We start from the raw sequence: 19750 nt of genomic DNA on the forward strand, positions 1-19750 counted from the left end.
AAATTGCAGTTGGGTGGTAAGGATGGCTTTTTTTCATTCAAAAACAGAGGAGCACTTGGCAAATAATTTCTGACAGGGCCACCAAATGGTCACTAGACATTCTTAGGCAGCTCTTGATCTGGATTTCTTTGGCAAGTTGTGAGAGGCTCTGTGGTGTGTTCCCTGTCCTCTGGCCAGCTTGGTGTTGAAATCCTTTTTTCTGCATGGAGAGGTCTTCTCCCTCCCTTGCCAAGCAAAGGAGAGCACTGCCAGCCAGCAGTAAGGCTGACATGTACATTTTCAATTTTCATAATCGAGTCTTTTGAGCAAATCCTGTAGGAGTAAAAAGATTTCAGAAGCTGTAGCTCTGCAAATGTGACCACTGGGAGCCTGTTAAACAAGAGGCTTGGGAGGCAGGAGGGAAAGGCTCTGTGTCATGAAGCTGCATCTCAGGGGTGCTTGGACTTAATAGAAAGCTCCTGATTTTCACCCCTCTGATAATTAGAAGTTCCACACCTCAGCACAGACAGATTTTAAAGCACTGAGGTGCCTCAAAGCACGTTTGTCTCTAAAACACAGGGATTTCAAAGGATAAAAATTTGCTTGGGCAAATAAGTACATTTGGAGGGAAGGAGGACCCTGGCTGGGGCTGGGTCAGGCACACAGGAGTGTTGGGTGCAGGATGCAGCAGGAGCCATTCCCTCTTGTCTAAAACATAAAATAGCACCTCTGAGGTGCCTCACCTTCCAGCCTTTCCCCTTGGGCACTGCTGTTACCCCACACCTTGCTGAGAGCAAAGCATAGAGTCCTGGAGTGAGAAACCAGATTTTTGCCATCATTTTCACATTTCTATGTACAGAACGTGCCCTGGGCAGCAAACAGGCCAGTGCCTGGCTCATGGCCAGGTCGTGCAGTGGGCTCCCCTTTGCAGTGGAACTGGAGCAGAAAAGGTCTGGTCAGGCTGAGATCAGTCAGAGCAAGAACAGCTTTCTGTGATGACAGCCTGTATCACCCCAGGGCTGCTTATGGTCAGGGCTAGGGCATTGATCAGGGCTCTGACATTCATTCAGGGATCTCACACATCAATCCAGCCTCTGCCTGCCACACTAATTGTCTTTTATCACTCTCACCAATTGCTTTTCCCTGGAGCAAAGTCCTGGTACTTTTTCATTAGCAGGACAGGAAAACAAGGCTTAGTAACAGGGAGTGGCGCCAATTTTTTTTTTTATATATATATTTTATTTTTATTTGGTCCAGAACAAAGGCTTATTATTAACTATTTCTAGCTGAGAACCTGTACAAAATCCACCACTACAGCATCAGTGGCTTCCTAGCAGCCCACAGTGCAACACTGGTGACAGCTCCTGTCCTGTTCCAGCTGCTGGATCTGTCTGTTTTCCTTGCAACAGCTGCATTTGAACAGTGTGCTCCTAACAAAACACACACCCATTTTCTCCAGTGTTTAGAGGTCTGATTTGCTCCATGAATTTAAATTTCTGTGGTTTAAAGTACAAAAATAAATAAAATTAAGGAGCAAAGTAACCAGCAGCAGTCTTGCAAAGCAGCTTCCTTCTGCCTCATTCTTGGGCTGAAATCCTGGCTATGGAGGAAGTATTTCTTCTCCTTCCCTCTGTGTTTCCTGGCCTTATAACCCATTAATATTCCTTTCTACACCTGGTGTGTGCATTTCATCAGCTTTTGGAGATCACCAGGGAATGTGCATGCAGGACAACAAACAAAGGGAAAAGGGTGAAATCCTGGTAAGGGTTTTATGTCAGTGTACTTTTATAAATCTTTCTGGGAGGTTTATCACCAACTAATTGACCAAAGAAAGGATCACCCCTAGTTCATCTTCTTACACCTTTCAGATTCAGCAAAAGGAAGGAGCTCAGGGCACCCTCCTGCCTCCCTCTTCAAAAAAAAAGGAAAATAACTATTTCTTCTGAAGTCACCAACTCCACAAAGCAAATACTGAATGTATTTGGGAGAAGGTGTGTCTGCAAGGTTCCAGCAGCCTCAGCTGCAGGAGCCAGGTGTGCACACACAGGTGGTGGATTTAGGTTCTCACACACCAGTTTTAAGTGCTTACCCAACCACGGGGTGGGTAACAGGTATAACACAGAGCCTCTGCAGCTACACAGCTTGTTGTATTCCAGAAACCTGTCAGGTCAGCCTTGTGACAAGGACCATATAAATGTGTGTTTTGCACTCTCAATGTGCTCATCCCCTGTAATTCCTGCTAAATATTCCCAATTCTGTGGCCGCCAGGTTGTATCAAAAGGTCCTGGGAAAGCTTGTTGCTTTCAAATGCATAAAGATAACCTTTGAATCAGAGGCAAATGCAATTCCTGTTATTTCAGCCACACTTGGCATTTGTTCCCAAGCCCTGAGATATAGCATGGCTCCCAGGGATCACTGGAGTGCCTGGAAAGCCAGCAGGCTGAGTGCTGAGAAATTAGTGGTTAGAAGAGGAATACATATAATTTCCATGCAAGTTTTATACCAGTGCAGTACATGAGGCAAAGCACAAACCACCTGCACATCCCACTGCCCACGGGCATGCCTTGCACTGGGACCAGAAGGATGTGGAACACATTTAGAGATGCAAAGCCATTACTCCTCCCATATGGTTTATTGAGGATCTCAGTTTCCAAAGCATGAGTAGCAGTGAGGCCTGTTATTCTTTCCAGCATGCAAAAGGCACAAGAAAGTCATCAATGTGATTCTGTGCAAAGTGTCCCTAAGAAAACACACAGCGAGGAAAGGACAGAAAAGAGCTCCCGATGGAAGAAGCCAAAGCGCCTTCAGGAAAGTGCTGAAAAGTTCTGAAAATGGCTGTACTTTTTCAGAGTCCAAATATGCTCAGTTGGTGAAAAATCCTTTGCAAATCCGTGAAAAAAAAACTCAAGAGACAGAGCCAAAAGGCTTAAAACAATAATCTCCTTCATGTGCCAGAATTCAGGATGAAAGTCAAAATGATTTATCTCAAGGAAAAAGTGCGGCAGTTAAAGACAGACATTAAATTCTTTAAAAAAAAGCTCACCAAAACCAGACGTAGAAAGTGGATACATTCTAAGAGCAGCTCAATAAAAAATATTCCTTTCAATGAAAATAATTTTTAAAATGGATACTTGAAGAACTGAAATCCACCTTGACTGTGACCAGCTACTGCACCCTGCTCCCAGGAAAGCCTCCGAGCACGACAACACAACGCCTTCTAGAAGAAGAAAGTCCCCACTACCTGCATGTGTGAAATGTGGCCAGTGAACAATTTGGAAACACAAACGCACAGGACCAAGTATCCAAGTCCCAGTAGTCAACTTGGGTGCCGGGAAGCCTCCTGGGATTCTGTCTGTCCCCCTGGAGCTGGTGGTGCTGGAGGCAGTGCCACTTCCCGGTGGGCAGGGCTGAGCCCGTGAACCCTTGAGCCTCTGGCTGGAGTTGAATACCTAAACCTAAAAAAGGCATTTACAAGTTGACAGTTTTGTTGTTGTTGTTGTTGTCTTATTTCCTTGTAGTACAGGTTTCTACTTCTAGACTATGGAATGTTACATTAAACAATATAATTATTCATTACCTTGCTTCAAATTTCATTACAGTTACTGAGGCTTCATCATAATTTCACACAGCACAGAGACACCAAACTAAACACCAAGCAGTCAGCACTAGATGTATTTTTTCTTTAAGTACCAATAAGCAAAATATCCCATTCCCCCCAGAGATCCCATCAGGAAGGAGGCTCCAAGGAAGGAGGGAGGTTTCCGCTTGACCAGCCTGAAGGCATTGGGTACCACTGCAGAGAGGAGCGTGGTGTGGATGTCTCCCAAAACTTTCCTGAAGGCAAAGCGTTTCTGTATCCTGTCAAAGAAGGACTGTAGGTTAGGTCTGCTGCCATCCTCCCAGTATTTCTTAGAGAGTCCCAGAAACTTGAGGCGGTGCAGGGTGGCTCCTAACAAGACATCGGCCAAAGTAAAGACGCATCCGCAGAGCCAAAGCTCACACTTCTGCCCTGGAGAGAGAAGAGACAGAGCAGAGGTAAGAGACCCTTGAGGGGGCACCTAAAAGCTTGCTCAAAGGTCCACATAGGCAGGAGCATTTGTAGATCTGGGGTGTTTTTTCCCAGCTCTTTGATGGGCCAGGAGCTCAGAGCCCATCCACTGTGATGGAGAGTATGGGGGTGCCAAAAGCTGGGAATAGGAGATGATGGTTTATAGCCTGTGTGAATATACAAATTACTGGCTGCAAAGCAGCTCTGCTGCCTCTCCCCCAAGTCAAGAGCAGCAGGAGACGGCATCCTCCTGTACCCAGGAGGTCCCTGGAAAAGAGCCCTTTGCCCCCCTTGAAGGAAGATGCCATGCAGTGACCCCTTCTGCTGTGTCAGTGCTCAGGGAGAGCAGCAGCGTCTGCCCTTGGCAGCACCAGGAGCTGTTTCAGGAGTGTCACGTCAACTTGGCCTATTTTAGGGATGTGAGAAATCCTCAGGAATCAAAACCATTTGCTGGATGGCCTGGCTGCTCTCCCGTGTGTGCTGCTGGGGAGGTTCTGCCTTTGTTCTCTCTCCTGTACCAGGGACCCTGCTCTGGGAAACCAAAACTGGCAGCACCTCTGTGCCAAGAGCCAGGATTTTGGGGAGACAGAGCTCAGGGTGAGTGCAGGACATGAAGAAAGACACTGAAGGCTTGAGAACCCCTGATAATGGGTGATCCCAGAAATAAACCCCCTAGGGAGACATCCAAAAATAAACCAAGCTGCTGTTAGGCTGGAAAAAGCAGTTTCCAGCCAGGATATTGTTAAGCACTCCCTCGGTGCCCTTTCAACACCGAGGAGCTGGGCTGGGATGGAGCTGAGGGAGATGAAAGAAGGTGCTGGTAAAGAACATCAGAAGGGACACAAAAATCCACCCTCAGTCAGCTTTGCTCCAGATTCCTCATTCTGGGGCTCTCCATTGTGCTGTGGCTACTGTAGCAGGAAAGAGAAGAGAGGCTCCAGTAGAGCAGCCCAGGGCAGGCACTGCAGCTGCTGCAGGGCTGCCTGCAGGACCAGGCTGGGGCAATTATGGGTAATTAACAACCCTCATTTGTAGCTGCTTGGCAGCCTGCCAAATCCTGCTGGAGGCACTGCCCAAGTGGACAGATTGCTTGTACCTAATTAATCAATAAATATTTTCAGTGAGTAATGACTTGTGCGGGTGCTGCAGCCAGAGCTTCTTGGGTGTGGTGGGTCCTTGTGGGGGCTTCAGCTCAGCAGTGAGGGGAGCAGGGCTGAGGCAGCTGCCTCACTCCAGGAGCTGCTGCAGGTGAGGGAGAAAGCACATGTGAGGATGGTGACTTCACCTCCACATGTGAGGATGGTGACTTTGGGAGAGAGCTGTGATCCACCCCTGTCCCTCTGTCCCTCCTGGCTCTGGGCTTGCACCTCTGCTGAGCTCTGTAGCCCACTGTGGCTGCTCCAGCCCCCTGCACCCCTGCCCAGCACCGAGTGGGGTGGAAGCACAGGCAAAGACAACTGTTCCCTTGGCATGCACAGCAGCCCCAGCTGGGCTCAGCCTGTCCCAGCTGAACGGGTGCCTGTGGCAGGGGTCTCCTGGTGCTGCTGCAGCACCTCCCACCCTGCTCCCGCTGCATTGCTGCAGCCTGGGCTGCGTGGGAGCAGAGCTGCTGCACTGCAGCTCCTGGGAGCTTGCCAAAGTGCTGATGGTGCCCACTGCTGAGATCCTGACCAGGCCATGGGCACAGGGTGGGAGTTTGGGCTCTGGAGCAGAGGGCAGGTGCAGCACACAAGGACTGAAGGCATTGGAGCACCTGGGTGCTGGCAACAGCAACAGCAGCAGCGATCCCTCTGCTCCAGGCACCTGGGATGTCCTCCCAGGGCACCTCATTAGGCTGAATTCTGCTGTCCCAGCCCTCACAGCAGTTAATGAGGGTGTTTGAGGAAATTAGGGCAAGGCAGGATGCCACTGTGAGCACATCAGGGCTCTTGGTAAATCCCCAGCCCAGTGCCCTGCAGGGCCCGACCTTGGCACCTCCGAGGGCTCTCCAGTGTGGCCCTGAGTGAGGCACAGCTCCCCAGGCCAAGGCTGGACCCGAGGGCAGGGCCAGCTGTGGGACCAACCCCTGATTAACTGTGCCTGGCTCTGCTCTGCATCTGGCACCGTGGTGCTGGCAGCCCTCCCAGGGCTGGGGTTCTGAGCCCTGCCAGCAGTGAGGAAGAGAGGAGGAAGGGGTGATGGCAGGACAAGTGCTGCCCAGCTGTGCCCAGGCACCCCTGACTGCCAGGGCTGCTCTGGGCAGGCTCCCAGCACCCTGTGTTTGCTGTCAGGGATGGCTGGTGTCCCTCTCTCCCACCTGCTGGCATCTGACGCAGGTTCTGTAAAGGCTCTCCCCTCCAGGGCCCCTCAGATTCCTGGGTTTCCCTGCCCAAGCTCCCCTGGGATGTGCCACAGCCTGGTGATGTGAGGGCTTGGCTGTGGCACATGTCCCCATCTCTGCACTGTCAGCAGCCAGTGCTCCTGTGAGTGCAAGTGCCTGGGGCCAGCCTGCTGCTTCCTAAACCAGACAGAGCATCAGTCACTGACAGTCCCTTGCTGGGGTAGAGGGCACCTGCCATCACCCTGAGATGACTTTGGGGCTCCCAAAGAGCACCCATGAGGACAGGGGTCCTGCTATTCCCTGTGGCAAGGGGTGCAGGGGGGGTTTGCCAGAGCTTAGTAAGACCACGGCTGCAACAACATCAGTGTACCCAAAACCAGGAGAGCCCAGAGGCAGCCCCAGGCCCACCAGTGGTTGCTCCATGGGAATTGTTCATCAGGCACAAATCTTTTGGCTATTTCTGGTGTTGTACCTCAGCCTCCTGTGGAAAAACACCCCATAAACACAGCCCAGTGCCTACCTTGGTACTCCAATTTCCTTTTCTCCAGCTCAGCCTCAATCTGGTCTAGCACCATCCCAAGTTCTCCAAGGATTTTCTTCAAGTAGTTCACATTATCGTGCTCCAGGATCTTGGCCTGGGTGGAGAGCAGGGTTAGAATGTGGAATAAATGGACGCAGGGACACAGAGCATCAGGTCATGTTCCCCCAGCACCAGGGATGTCTGTGGCTTTGACCCACTCACCATGAGCTTCTTCTGCTTGGAGAGGTAAGGCTCAGAGAGCTGTGGCTCCTCTTCGTGGTCCAGCTTCATCAGATCCGTGGTGGCATTGGCTAAATGTCCTGGAAGGGGGGGGACAGACAGAGAGGCTGGGATGACCAGCGTGTCTGATAGCAAATCACCTCATCCTGCAGCCACAATATCACTGTAGCACCGAGGGAAAACATCCCAGAGAGCTAAAATGGGCCAAATTCATGGCTTGCTGCTGCTGTGCTTCCACGTCTGAGGGCGTGTGGCTCCGTCAGCTGTCCCTGCACACACAGGGATCTCACAGGGCTGGGATGGCTCCAAGGCAGGGCCAATCCCCCTCGCTGTGGTGAGTCCCAGCCTGGGAGTTTCAGCTCTTCATTTCCCCTGCAGGATTCATACTGGAGCTGCTGGAAGCTCTGTCTGTTGCTTGCTGTTTAAGGACAGCCCTGGGCTTGCCCATAACCTGGCTCCTGCAGCTCCATGCCCGGCAGGCTGAGCCTTTGGGATGTCTGAGCTGGCTGCCCACACTCGGGTGTACGTTCAGAGCAGTGGGGCAGGGAGGGGCACAGGGGGTGCTCCCTCCTGGGTGAAGCTGTCCCTCCCTGGCTCGGTCTTTGGGGCTGCAATTCCATGGCGTGGAGCCCATCGTGAGCATGGAGAGATTCTCACCCTTCTGCCTCTCTGGGCACAGGGAGGATGGGAAGGGCTCTGTGCAAGGGAGCTAAGGGAGGGAAAGGGGCAGAGTGAAAGGAAGAAAGGAATCCCAGAGGAAGAGTAACACCTAAGGGATAGCATAAACTACCCAAAGTTGGGCTAATGTCTCCCTGCCAGGGACCATCTGTCTTTCCCTCCTTGTTCCTTCCAACAAGGGAGGCCTTGGCTGTGCCAGTGTGCTGATGCAGGAGGTGCCAGGGCCAGCTGGGGTGGGAGCCAGCAGCAGGCTGTGCACTGCTATAAAATGCTGAAATTCCCATTTCTGCCATGAGCTTGTTCTTGCTAAGGCTGCCAACCAGCTCTCCTGGGGCAGCAACTCAGATGGAGACCTGGATATCATCCTGATTTCATTCCCCTTGGGAGAGCCTGGAACCTGGGTTCACCCTCTCCTTGGGACACAACAACATTGATTTCCCTCAGCACCCACTGCAACAGGGCAGCTGAGCCATTGCCCGAGGGCAGGAGATGAGCTGGGGAGGAAGGACACCATCAGTCTATGGACCTGCTCATACCCCTTCTGTGGCTTGGGAAAAATGTCACCAGTGACAGGGTTTGGACAAGGAGATGTGTTCAGAGACCTCGGCAGAGTGCTGGGGAGGTGATGTGAGGCAGATGGGGGCCAAAGCCAGCACAGCTACACCCTTTGGGGAAGGGGGGTGCCCTGGCCTACATCAGCCCGAGGTCTGGGGGTGGAGGTGACACTTGGTGACACTTGGAAAGCTGTTTGTGACGGGTGTCAGCAGAGGCAGGGCAGACCACAAGCTACACCTCAGGAACTGCCCATTTCTCTCTGTGCACAAGTGCATCCCACCTCAGCAGGACCATCTGGGACCCAGGCTACCGAAGGGATGGGGGTGGGAACAGTGTTTTCTATGGGCTCAGCTTGGGGCCGGAGCCTTAAGGAAGGGAGAGACCTGGGACATGCCAACACCCTCCCGACAAGGTCACGTTTCTGGCCAGGAATTCTCTCCAGGAGCAATCCCTGCCATTGAGTTATATTAAGCATCGTCAATGTTTCATGAGCACTTGAAGGTCAGGTACACAGACTTATGCCGATTCATCCACTGCCTGCAACTCAATCTGGCTGCTCCCTCCTGCCTTTGCCCTCAGAGTTATTGGAGGGAGAGGGGCAAATTCCTGTGCTCCAGAAAGAGCTGAGGAGAAGCGTGCATGTCCCATGGGATCCCAGACACCCCCGAGTTAGGAAGTCTCTCTAGGATGCCTGCAATTCCCAGCTCAGCTGTGCTTTGCCATTTCCCAGCTGTCCTTAGGCAGGAAGGGGAGATGAGCAGGAGCACGGTGGCTGGCTGGGCTGTGGAGCCTAGAGGAGCTGGGGAGCCCCGGGCAGCCCCCTGGAAAGGTGACTGACTTACTGCGGATCTCAGTGGTGGCGTACTTTGGGATCATGGAGTCGGTGGTGAGCTCGGGGTGCAGGATGCAGCCGTGCGTGTAGGCGTCCATGGGCAGCGAGTCCAGCAGCTCCCGGTACTGCAGCACCCGCGAGTGCAGCGCGCTGCCCGGCTCGGGGATCAGCTGCGGCACGTTCTCTGCAGGCCAAGGAGAAGAGTTAGCGCTGAGACAGAGTGGAAACTCTCCAGAGCAGAAACCCGTTTTGATTCAGGTGGACTGTACATCTATCACCAGCCAGGGGTCTCTATACAAATCCCAAACAGGACGGGACTGCTGGGAACGTGCCTTGAGCTGTTTTGTTTTCCAGCATCAGTCTCATTACATGGTTGTGACAATGGGAAGATGCAATCAGCTCACATCCCAGGCAGCAGACCAAGAACTTAATGTTACAACTGACTTTATAACTTTTTTGACCAATCACACAAAGCAGAAGCACATTGACAGTGGTTCTATCCAACCACTATAAGCACACGTACCTTTGGTTAAACAGTGCTGGCTTATTTCGAATACAATGCCTGCTTGTAAGCCTTAAAACACAATGCACAGAGCTCCATTATTGAGCTTCAAACTTCCTAATATCTTCTAGATAAACTTTTCTGCAGCTTAGGGAGTTATTCTAGACAAGCATTAATACACAGACCATTGTTCTATTTGTCCTTGCTTTTCTACATTTTACATAATTTTTCTGCTAACCAATCTCATGGCTACTGCTAAACTCTAATCACAGTTCTGCTGTCTCTGAGGCCTGCCTTTTGCAGCTTTGCCAAAACTTTCTGATTTATGGATTCCCACACATCTTTGAGTTAAGTCTGTAGCTTGAAAACATAGCTGTTGTGTCTGACTGCCTGTTCTTGTAAAAAGCCTATGCTTGGAGAAACTGCTTCAGCCAAAGGACAGGGATAAGGGGGGCAGACAGAGAGACTGTTAGAGAGAGGGCAGCCTGACCCAGGAATTTTTTCTGATATAGAAGAATTAGTGGCAAATGTCCCACGAAAACAGTAGAATGAATATGTGCGAGCCTATTGTGAAATTGCATGCATGTGTATTTGAGAGAGAGATAAAAAAGGATTCAGAGTCCCCAGAGGTACACATATATTTTGAAGGGAGCAGTCCCCACATGCATCCAGAATGTAATAAACAGAGCTCTGTAATAAATGTACCAGCTTTACAACTTTCACAGAAGTTGTGGAGTTTGTTTGCTTCCGCAAATCAGCGGCACCTGGGAGGGCTCAAGCACTCATTAGCAGCTCCTCAGCTGGCTCTGGACAGCAGGGTGCAATCCTGCTGAGAGAGCGGGGCTGGCTGGGGCAGAGCTTTCACTCAAATCTGTCAGCTCTGCCCCCACCCTCCCTGCTGCCCATCCCGGCCAGGAGTGCAGCCAGCCCGTGTCCCGAGATGGGCAAACCCGCGGGATCTGTGGATGTCATTACCCAGCTCCTCAGCCCTCGTGTTCCCTGGGTCAGTGCAGCCAGCCCTGAGTCTCCACACTCTAATTTCACATCTCTTAGAATGGGAGACAAACCTTCCTGGTCTGCAGAAAAGAGCTAAAAGATGGGGATTTGAGTTTAGGATCTCCTGAGTTACATATTCTTTCCTCCAGTGGCAGTCAGGTACCTCATTCTCTTGGGCTTCCTTGAAAATCCCCAAAATGGGCAATCAGAGTAGATGACCAAAGAAGCCCAGTGCATCTTCCCTCCATGCTCAGCCAGCATCTCAGCTGCAGCAACATCCCTTGCCCTGGCTGGCTCTGCTCCTCCCTGCCTTGTTGGGTTTTATTCACTTTCCATGGATGGTGGTTTACATCGTGCCTTTTATTACACTGTCAGCTCAAAATACATGGCAGGTGACACCAGAAGAAGCAAAACATTGCTCTTGTCTCCCCCAGGATTTTTAACTCTCCCAGTTTTTTAAGGGATCATAAATGTTTATAGTGTCTACAGGCAGTGAGTAAATCCACCAGCAGGACTCTGACTCTTGCCCACATCCTGCCTGCAGCACTGGGCTCTCCACATGCCAGTGTCCCCACCTGAGCTGGGTCATGTTGGTAGGACTTTGGCAGATGTGAGCAGGGCAGCCCCTTGTTTCAGGGCCAGAAGTGACAGCTGTGCTCTGCCCAGCCCTGCTGCTGGTGGCAGGAGTGGGCTGCAGGCAAAAGGGAGCTGGTCTTGCCATTATGGTGCCTGCTGGTGCCCATGGCTGGATGAGAACCAGGCAAATTTTGGTACCTCCTGTACTGGAAATCTCATGGCTCTGACCCAGACTGTCCCTGCTGGAAGGCTCCACAGAGTTGTCCCCACTGATAGGCATCAGTGTCACTGTCCCCTGAGCAAAGGGAGGTTTTGGTGGCTCTTCCCTGCCATGGGCTGCTCACTGCCTGCACTGTCTGGGCTCCAGCTCTCCAAGTGGGGATTTTCCACCCGAGAAAAGTGACCAGATGAGTGAAACAACTGACCTATAGCTTGTGTGCTCCTTCCACAGGGCTCCTGGCCAGCACCCAAAGGGCTGGGGCTGAGGCTGGGAACAGCACATCCAGAGGGACTGCTCCATCCCGCAGGAAGATGGAGCAACCATAATAAAATAGCAGTGTGCTGGCCACCAGCCCACGTCCTTCAGCACGTTCCAGGGAGGTTTTTCATTGGGATGGCCTGACTTGCCTTTACATGCCACAGCAACCTGCACATAGAGGCTGCTGTTGCACTCTGTGGCTGTGCAAGGGTGTGCAGACCTTGGAGGACACTCCTGCCTGCAAGAAATATTGCCCTGATCAGTTTCTGGGTTTCTGGGCACTGCTGGGCAGTGTCCTAGTGAGAAGCATCCTCACACGTGTCTTATTGGCACTATTCACTGCTGTTTTGGGGGAAATGGAAACATTTCTCCACACACTACTCTTTACTGATAGCTGGACCCCAGTGTGTGTAAGCACCTGATAAAGGCCATGCCCTTAGCTCGGGGAAGAACACAGCTCAGTAAAAATATCTTGTGAAGGCCTTTTCAAATTGTACACATTTCTGCAAGGTGGCTGATTCCCCCTCAGATCAGCACTGCCACATCCTGGTAATGCCTTTGGCAGCTGCTTTGCTTGGTGATAGGATGGAGCAGAGCATGGAGCAGGGAGTGATGCTCTGGGCCCTCTTACCTGGGGCTTCCCCTCTCTATTTCCCAGCAAAAAGGGAAGGAACTGCACCTGGCTGGAAAATCTCAACAACAGGAGTTTCCCAGCACTCGGACAGCTCTGTGTCCCCCTCCTGCTGGGGACAGCCTGTTGTCACATATGTCAGACCACCTGCCCTTTGCAGAGACCAACTGAAGTGGTGCAGGGACTGACACCCCCTGATGTCCCCTGGTGCTGGGGCTCCTGCCAGGCAGGAAAGCAGCTGCCATTCCCTAGGACATGCTGCTGGTGTGGGATTCTCCTGATGGAGCCATCCCTGCTGCCCCACTGGGAGGGAGCTTTGTGCCTCCATGGAGCAGCAGCGCAGTGGCGGGGCCGGGAGAGGACAGCAGCTGAGCTGGCAAGGAGCCCTGGCTTCGGGAGCTATTTTGAGATGTTTCTGATGTCTCTGTTGCAAGGGGATGGATGCTGGGGCGAACATCGTGATGGCAAAGCCTGAGATCCCTGCTCAGCTTTGAAGCCTGCCCAGTGGGTGTCCCAGCCCAGCAGCCCCCAGGACTGGGGGAATGAGGGTGAAGGGTGTGAGATGCCAGGGAGAGGCTGCTCACAGCAGCTGCTGAGCAAAGCTGACTTTGAGCTCTGTCTCAGCATCCCGGTGTGCCAGGCTCAGCAGGCCTGCAGCCTTGCTCCAGGGGAATATGAGCTTCCCTCTCCTGGCTGTCCCTTCCTCTGGGTTTGTGTCACATCATCCTCCCATGGTCCTCAGCACCACTGGCTGGGTTTGACTTTAAAGAAGCTGTTTTCTCTGAGGCAGAGCAGCAGCAGGGACAGCAGGGTCCCCTGCCCATGGAAAGGCCCAGGAATCCTGGAGGAAGGGGGGAGAGGAGCAGCAGCACATGGCTGACACCCACCTTCTCTCAGCAGAGGCCCTTATGGCCCTTTATACAATTACCCAGGGCCAAAGCACAAATGTACCTGAAGTCAGAAGTGTTCCCATGGGCTGTGCCCCAGTGGGAACTCTGGTGAAATGCCACCATGCACCATGGAGACTGAGAGAAATTGTCTGGTTTGGAAGCGTGACTTCCAGGACAGAAAAAGGGGAACTGAGCTCCCACACCCCTCAGAGCCCTCCCACACCCCTCAGAGCCCTCCAGCAGGGGATTTCTGCTGGAAATTCTTCTATTTAACGGGAAAACATAGAAGTCTGGGGAGGGCTGGTGGCTTGCTGATTTTCTGGGGTGAAGATGAAACTTTAAAGGAAAAAAGTCGATTCGTTTAGCAAACAGAATGTGGACTAGACACGAATTTCCTCTGAGGCAGAGCCCAGCCTTGCATTACCTCCCGTGAAGTTCTTCTCCATGTAGTCGATGATCTGGTTGTAGTCGCTGATGATGTTGTCCCTGTGGATGATGACGGGCACCTCCTCGCCCAGGTTGAGCCGCATGAACCAGGGCTCCTTGTGCTCCATCAGGGGCATGCTGACATCCCTCTCCTCGCAGGGCAGCCCCTTCTCTGCGATCACCAGCCGCACCTGGGGCAGGAAGCCGGGGAGAAAGGGCTCAGCCCACACACCGAGCTGGTCTCCAGTCCCCCCTAACCCATTACACCCCCAGACCCTTCCCTAAAACTTAAACACAGTGACAAGTCAGGATCACGGGCTTGCCCTGCAAGAAGCCAAGCAGCTGTTGCCATGGGACAGCTGCAAGGAATTCATTTTCCTGGCAAAGAGGGGACCCCCAAACCCATCCTGTCTTCTCAGAATCATGGACCATGCTCCCTGGTCCTGGTGGCCTGTGTGGCAGGCAGAGGAGAGCCAATCCCTCAGCCAATCCCTCAGTGGGTGGAGGGAGGCAGGAGCTCTCCAGCTGGGGGGGTGATGCTGCTGTGGCTCCCAGCATGGCCCAGCACATACCTGAGGAAGAAAAGGAGGAGGAAGAAGAGGAAGCAGGGCTGCAGCAATGTTATGCCTTACACGTGCACCCAGTGAGTGCTGCTGTCTGGCTGAAGGAGACCTGGATGCTGACTCAGGTATGTCCCACTCTCAGGAGTGGACTCTGCCTTTAGCAGGTGAAGGCTCTGTTCTGTGGGAAGTTCCAGGCAGCCCCTGTGACCCTGCCCAGCATTCCTCCTCCTCCTCCTCCTCCTCCATGCTGGCATTAGCTTGAGGGCATCACCCAGCACCTTCACACCTCTTGTGTCAAACCTGCTGCCTTCCCCTGCCCTCCTCCAGCCCTGGGCCTGCCCAGCGGGGCTGGCACCCACACATCTCAGGGGTGGGAAAGGTGAGTCCAGCCTTGCGGAGGGGCAGGAGGAGGCAGGAGTGGGGCTGGATGTGGGACACCATCACCATCCCCACCCCGATCACCAGCCCTCAGGGCTGATCCTGCTGCTCTGCTCTGTACATGAGACGGTGTTGAATATGCACTCAGGGATGGCATTTTAGGCTTCTGGGTTATAAAACCTGACTATTATGAACTAAGTATGTCAAACACCAAAAAAAAAGCCCACGGGGGATGTGAGAAAGCCATGATTTACAGAACCACTGAATGAGGCAAAAGTACTTGTTTTCATCCAACTAGCAGCAGCTAAAAATACAATTTAATATATATAAACGTTTCTGTGAGTACTTCACAGTTCCTGGGGAATTAGTCATTAATTATTCACAGGACTGGCAAGTTAATTTTTTCTTTCAAAGTCAAACAAGAGAAAGCCTGGGTTCCTCAACTGCAACTCACTCCTGGCCTTTTCCTCCCAGCTGATAAATCAACCTCAGCCTACCACCTGGGGTATCCAGCCCCAGGCTCCCTGTGCTGCTTTCAAGAGCTGAAGGCCGGGCAAGAGGCAGACCGGGGTCCCAGGGCACCCCCCTGCCAGCACCCCAAAGAGGGTCCCAGACTGGGGTGACAAAACATTCCCGGGGAATTCCACGGGGAGCCGGGCACGAGCATCCCCCGGCAGTGCGGATCCCGAGCCCGGCAGTCCCGTGCTGCCGGCAGGGCCGACCATGTGCAGCCTCCCTGCTGCATTGGGCATCCTCCCTCCTTTGTGCCTGCTCGCAGGAACGGGCACCTCTGCCCGGCCTTCCCGCCGGGCTGTGCAGCTCGGGGAGGCCCTGGCACCGGGAGCTTGGTGTTCCAACACCCACCCCTCCGAACAGCCCATTCTCCATATGGTGTTCATGGCTTAGGAAAGATGGGGGGTTTGGGGCCGGGGGAGAAGGTTGGGCTTGTTTCACAGCTGCCGTGCTGCGAAATGAGCATTTACTATTGTCTGGAAAAAGGGATTTCTTGCTGGGGCAATCCGGGAATAGAATTTCCAGGGCACTGCTGCAGTGTGAGGGGTGAATCATCGCTGCGTGCTGGGGTCCGGGATCCTCTCCCGGGCACCAGCCAGGCTCGGGGCTGCCTCTCCTCCCGCAGCAGCAGCAGCAGCAGCAGGGTGGTCCCGGCCCGGCTCTGCCTTTGTCTGCGCTCCCGGCCACGCCAGTGTGGGGCTGACAGCGAGCACAAAAGCCGAGGCGGTTCCCGGTGCAAGCCGCGATACCAAAGCAAAGGCTGAGCCCCCCCATCCTCATCCCCATGGCATCCCCATCCCCTCCCCAGGCAGATGCTGTTAAAGGTACAAAGATCTGCCTGGCCGCACGTTGGTGCCCCGGACAGCCACGGGGCTGATCCCCTCGCACTCCCCCGAGTGCATCCATCCGTCCATCCGTCCATCCGTCCATCCTCCCGAGCAAAGGGATGCCCTGGCACCTGGAGGTGATTCTCGCCCGGGAGCCCGGCCGAGCGATCGTTCTCTTTACCTTTTGTGAGCTGAAAGACTGCGTCCAGTGGTACAAAACCAATCTGTCCTGGGATTTGAGAGCGGGGTCTGTCGGGTCGTGATTTTCCTCCCCTTCCGTGGATTTCCCCGCGTTGTTCTCCAGCGCCGAGATGGGCCACCAGCTGCAGTTGGTGGGAGTAACATTATTGGGAGTCGCCATGACAGCAGCGAGCGAGCGGGAGAGGGACGGGGAGAGCGGCGCTAGCCCAGCATCACATGGGCTCCTGCCAGCCCATCCCCGGGGCAGCCCCGGCTCCGCGGGCAGCGCGGGCGGTGGGCGCGGGGTCACGGCACGGGCTGCTGCCGGTGCCGCCGGGGCTGCCGCTGGGCTCGCAGCCCGTCCTCGCTCGTGGCGGGGCTCCCACGGAAACGTGCAGGCATCGCTTCAAGAGAGGAGTCAGCAGCGGAGCCTCCTGCCTGCCAGCTCGGCAATCCGGGGCACCTCCAACCCCTGCGGCTTCCTAAGAACATTTTTGCAGCAGAGATTAAGATTTTTTTTTTTTCTGAGTGCTTTAGATATGGCGGATGTGTAATAAATAGCCACAGTGATGGACACTAGCTTTAAAATGCATAGAAGGTGTTGTGCCTGCCTTGCAACCTTCACAGAAAGAAGCAGCAATGGCTCTTTAAAGGTATTCAATTATTTTTGAAGAGCACAAATTTATTTCTGCCTATTGGGTGTTATGTAGCCCACAGAGGGGCAGAGCCCAGGAGTCTTTGGTGTGTGCCAGAGCCCACGGTGCCTGCCCAAACTGGACAAAGTAGGCACAGCTGGGGGTCACTTCCAGAATTAGCAAGGTGTGTCACAATTCCAAACTGGCCAGGAGACTCAGAGGGCATTGGGGCTTCTGGAGCTGCTGCTGCTCTCCAAGCCCTAGGAACATCACACAGAGGCTTGCAGGCACAGGTGTGTAGGCAGCTGAATACAGTGACCTGGACATCTGGACTTGTGCCTTATGACACTTGGCTTTGCCATGCCCCATTTCCAGCAATCTGGGAGCCTGGAGATATTTTCCCACCCTTAGAACTGTTGCCAGTGCCAGGGGATAAAGCCAGTCCAGTTAGAGGTGTTGTAGGGGCAGGTTCTGGTGAGGATAAGGGACAGGCCCTGCAGGCACAGGGAGCCAGCCTGTGTCTCAGGGCTGGGTGAGGGCTCTCCCTGTGCACCACTGGGGCTGGTGAGGATAGAAAGAAGATGGTTTGGAAGAGGTGGTTTGAGTGGGGGAACTGAGGCATGCTTCACTCCCAGGAGCACTGGGAGGGAGCAGGGCTAAACTGGTACCCAGCTGCCTGAGTATAGTGCAAGGACCAGTTTTCTAGGGACTGGGGCATGAAAATGAATTATTTGTTTGATGTGATGTTCTGCTCCTCAGGATGTGCAGGAAGGTGATGAGAGAGGAGAGGCTGGGAAGTGCTGTCCTCTGCCCTGGCTCCACCCTGTCCTCTCCCCCCCATAGACAACAGCCCCCAATAACAGCCTCTCTCCCAAGTCCCTGAACTGGCCTCAGGGTCACACAGGAACAGGCTCTTGCTTGCCTCTGCTTTGGGGTTGCAAAAACGAGGGAAAACTGAGCTTTGAAGAGCTGGCACTCCATGTAGCACCACCCTGCCGTCTGCTCCACAGCCTCCCCTCGCTGCAGGCGTTTTTGGGGGCTCCTTGCACTGAAGGGGTCGCGGTGGGTGCAGAGAAGGCCGGGAGCAGCTTGGCCAGGCAGCAGCTGCTCTCCCTGGATCGCTGTCCAGAAGGCCCCATCTAGTGGTACAGCTCGTGATGAATTAGTGCTGCGCCGTGGGGAGTAAAACCTGACAGGGTTTGCTGCATCCCTCGGGGTCCTGCAGGTACACGGAGCCTCTGTAGGGGCCTATTTATTTAGCTGGGTTTTGCTTGCTAAACCGAGCAAGGCTTGATGGGCACGAGGGGTGCCAGCCCCCTTCGGGGGTGTCCTGACCTTGTGTGACCTTGAGATCATCCCCAGCATTCAACAGAGCCTCCCTGACTGGCAGAGGGGTCGGCGTGGGGCTGCCCCATGGGATCTGTGCACAGCCCTGGCAGAAGGTGCCACGGGAGCAGGGTTGTGCTGCTGGCAGTTTGGGAATACTGAATCCAGGCGAGGGTCTTATCCCAGAGCTGATGCAAAGATTACAGAGATGAGAGAACAGGAGGATGGAGTCAGTCACGGGACTTTGCAGGCACAGAAGAACCCTCCCTGTTTTAGAAGGAGAGGGTGGAAAACAGGCTCCAGAAACGGCTCCATTGATTTTTTTTTTTTTCCCAGTGGTCTGATTCAGTGTCTGCCAATGTAAAGCTCAGCTTGGATTTGATTTGGCTTCTGTAAAGCAAGAAAGGAATGTCATTGATGCAGGGTGCCCTTCTGCTTCCTGCTTCCGTTTAACTAGTCCTGAAACCAGAGGGACCAGGACTTGTGCTGCTGGAAAACACCCAGGCTGGGTCTGCTGAGATAGGAAGTAGAGAGCTGGAATCTGGTAAGAGGAAAGTCCTGGGAGCACTGCAAGTCCACTGGTGCTTTCTCAGAATATTTCAGACATATTCTGTAGATTGACTGGGAACAGATCCTAGAGCATCCACACACAGAAAAGATCCCCCAGGCTTGTTGGGGCAGGTACAGCAGCAGCTGGGAGCAATAGGGCTGCATTCAGCACTGTTTGTACCAGGGCATCTCTACTCATCAATCAAGCTAAAGGTGCTGTGCAGGCATTCCCAGAGAAGATGCAGTTTTCCAATAAATTCTGAGGTTTCAGGCAGGTAGCAAAAATAAGTCACTGCGTTATCAGAGTGATATGGATGAGCTGAACTGAGAAGGGTTTGATGGAAACAGTACGTGTGGGCCTCTCTTAGGGCCCACCTTTCATCCCCAGGCGTTGGTCTGTGCTGTGCAAATGTCACCAGCAACATTCCAGTACATTTGCTGCAAACCTTACAATTGCAGTCAAGAACCAAAGTATCTGCCCTTGCTCTGCCACAGGCAGCACTAGATGTGCCTAAACACTAGCAAAAACAGGGGTTCAGGAAGGAAAGAAAATGACTGAGTTATTGTCTGTTTTCCCCTTTTCCTTCCTCCTTCACTAGCAGTTCCTCCAGTCCTCCACAGGACACTATGGAAGTGTGCCCTCAGAACCTGCTCTCAGGTTTTTCCCTCCCACCTGGTGTTCTGGCAACCTAAATTCATTTCTCATCCCTCAGTTTCAGGGTGTATCTTGGACTAGTTTAACCTCCATGATTTCCCCAATTCCTCCTCTCTCCCAGGACACACAGGTCTGTGGCACATTGTCCTGCTCCACAGCTGAAAACGTGCCCTCCAACGCTGTCCATCCGTACAGGGTTTATGTAACACCAGTCCAGACACTTCCCGGGGTTCTGCACACTTTATTCAAGAGCAGCACAGCAGAAACTGCCCCAAGGTGACCTTGACCAGGCTGCCACTCAACATTTCTACAGAAGGGCCTTGCTGTGCCCCTTCATTAGGCTCCAGATGCAGAAAGGAGTGGGGACAACAAATACCAGGCTTAAATAACCATTTCTGTGCAGGTGGAAGAGCTGTGCCTCAGCTTCACACACATGGACTCTGGATCAGTGCT

General features: G+C 53.3%; 1 protein-coding gene across 2 annotated transcripts; it reads right to left on the minus strand.

The window, feature by feature from the left end:
- Positions 1-2592: 2592 nt before the first annotated feature.
- On the minus strand, positions 2593-16459 carry GDAP1L1 (ganglioside induced differentiation associated protein 1 like 1). Of its 2 annotated transcripts, none has more exons than XM_059862805.1 (6): positions 16134-16459; positions 13670-13862; positions 9183-9356; positions 7090-7187; positions 6868-6982; positions 2593-3837 (listed from the first exon to the last, which is right to left on the minus strand). In XM_059862805.1, exons 1-6 carry the CDS (start codon positions 16311-16313, stop codon positions 3707-3709), a joined length of 891 nt encoding a protein of 296 aa, XP_059718788.1. In that variant the 5' UTR covers positions 16314-16459; the 3' UTR covers positions 2593-3706. The 2 variants fall into 2 exon arrangements, with proteins under 2 accessions (XP_059718788.1, XP_059718787.1); XM_059862804.1 differs by having other exon boundaries at positions 2593-3988.
- Positions 16460-19750: the final 3291 nt, after the last annotated feature.

This window comes from Haemorhous mexicanus, chromosome 18, assembly GCF_027477595.1.
Source record: "Haemorhous mexicanus isolate bHaeMex1 chromosome 18, bHaeMex1.pri, whole genome shotgun sequence".
NCBI lineage: Eukaryota > Metazoa > Chordata > Aves > Passeriformes > Fringillidae > Haemorhous > Haemorhous mexicanus.

Coding starts and splice junctions, on each gene's coding strand:
- GDAP1L1 (XM_059862804.1), bottom strand. CDS start 16,313: ATGGCGACTCCCAATAATGTTACTCCCACCAACTGCAGCTGGTGGCCC. Junction 7,188..9,182: donor CGCCACCACTGAGATCCGCA/GTAAGTCAGTCA, acceptor CCCCCCTTCCAG/GACATTTAGCCAATGCCACC. Junction 6,983..7,089: donor CCAAGCAGAAGAAGCTCATG/GTGAGTGGGTCA, acceptor CTCTCCACCCAG/GCCAAGATCCTGGAGCACGA.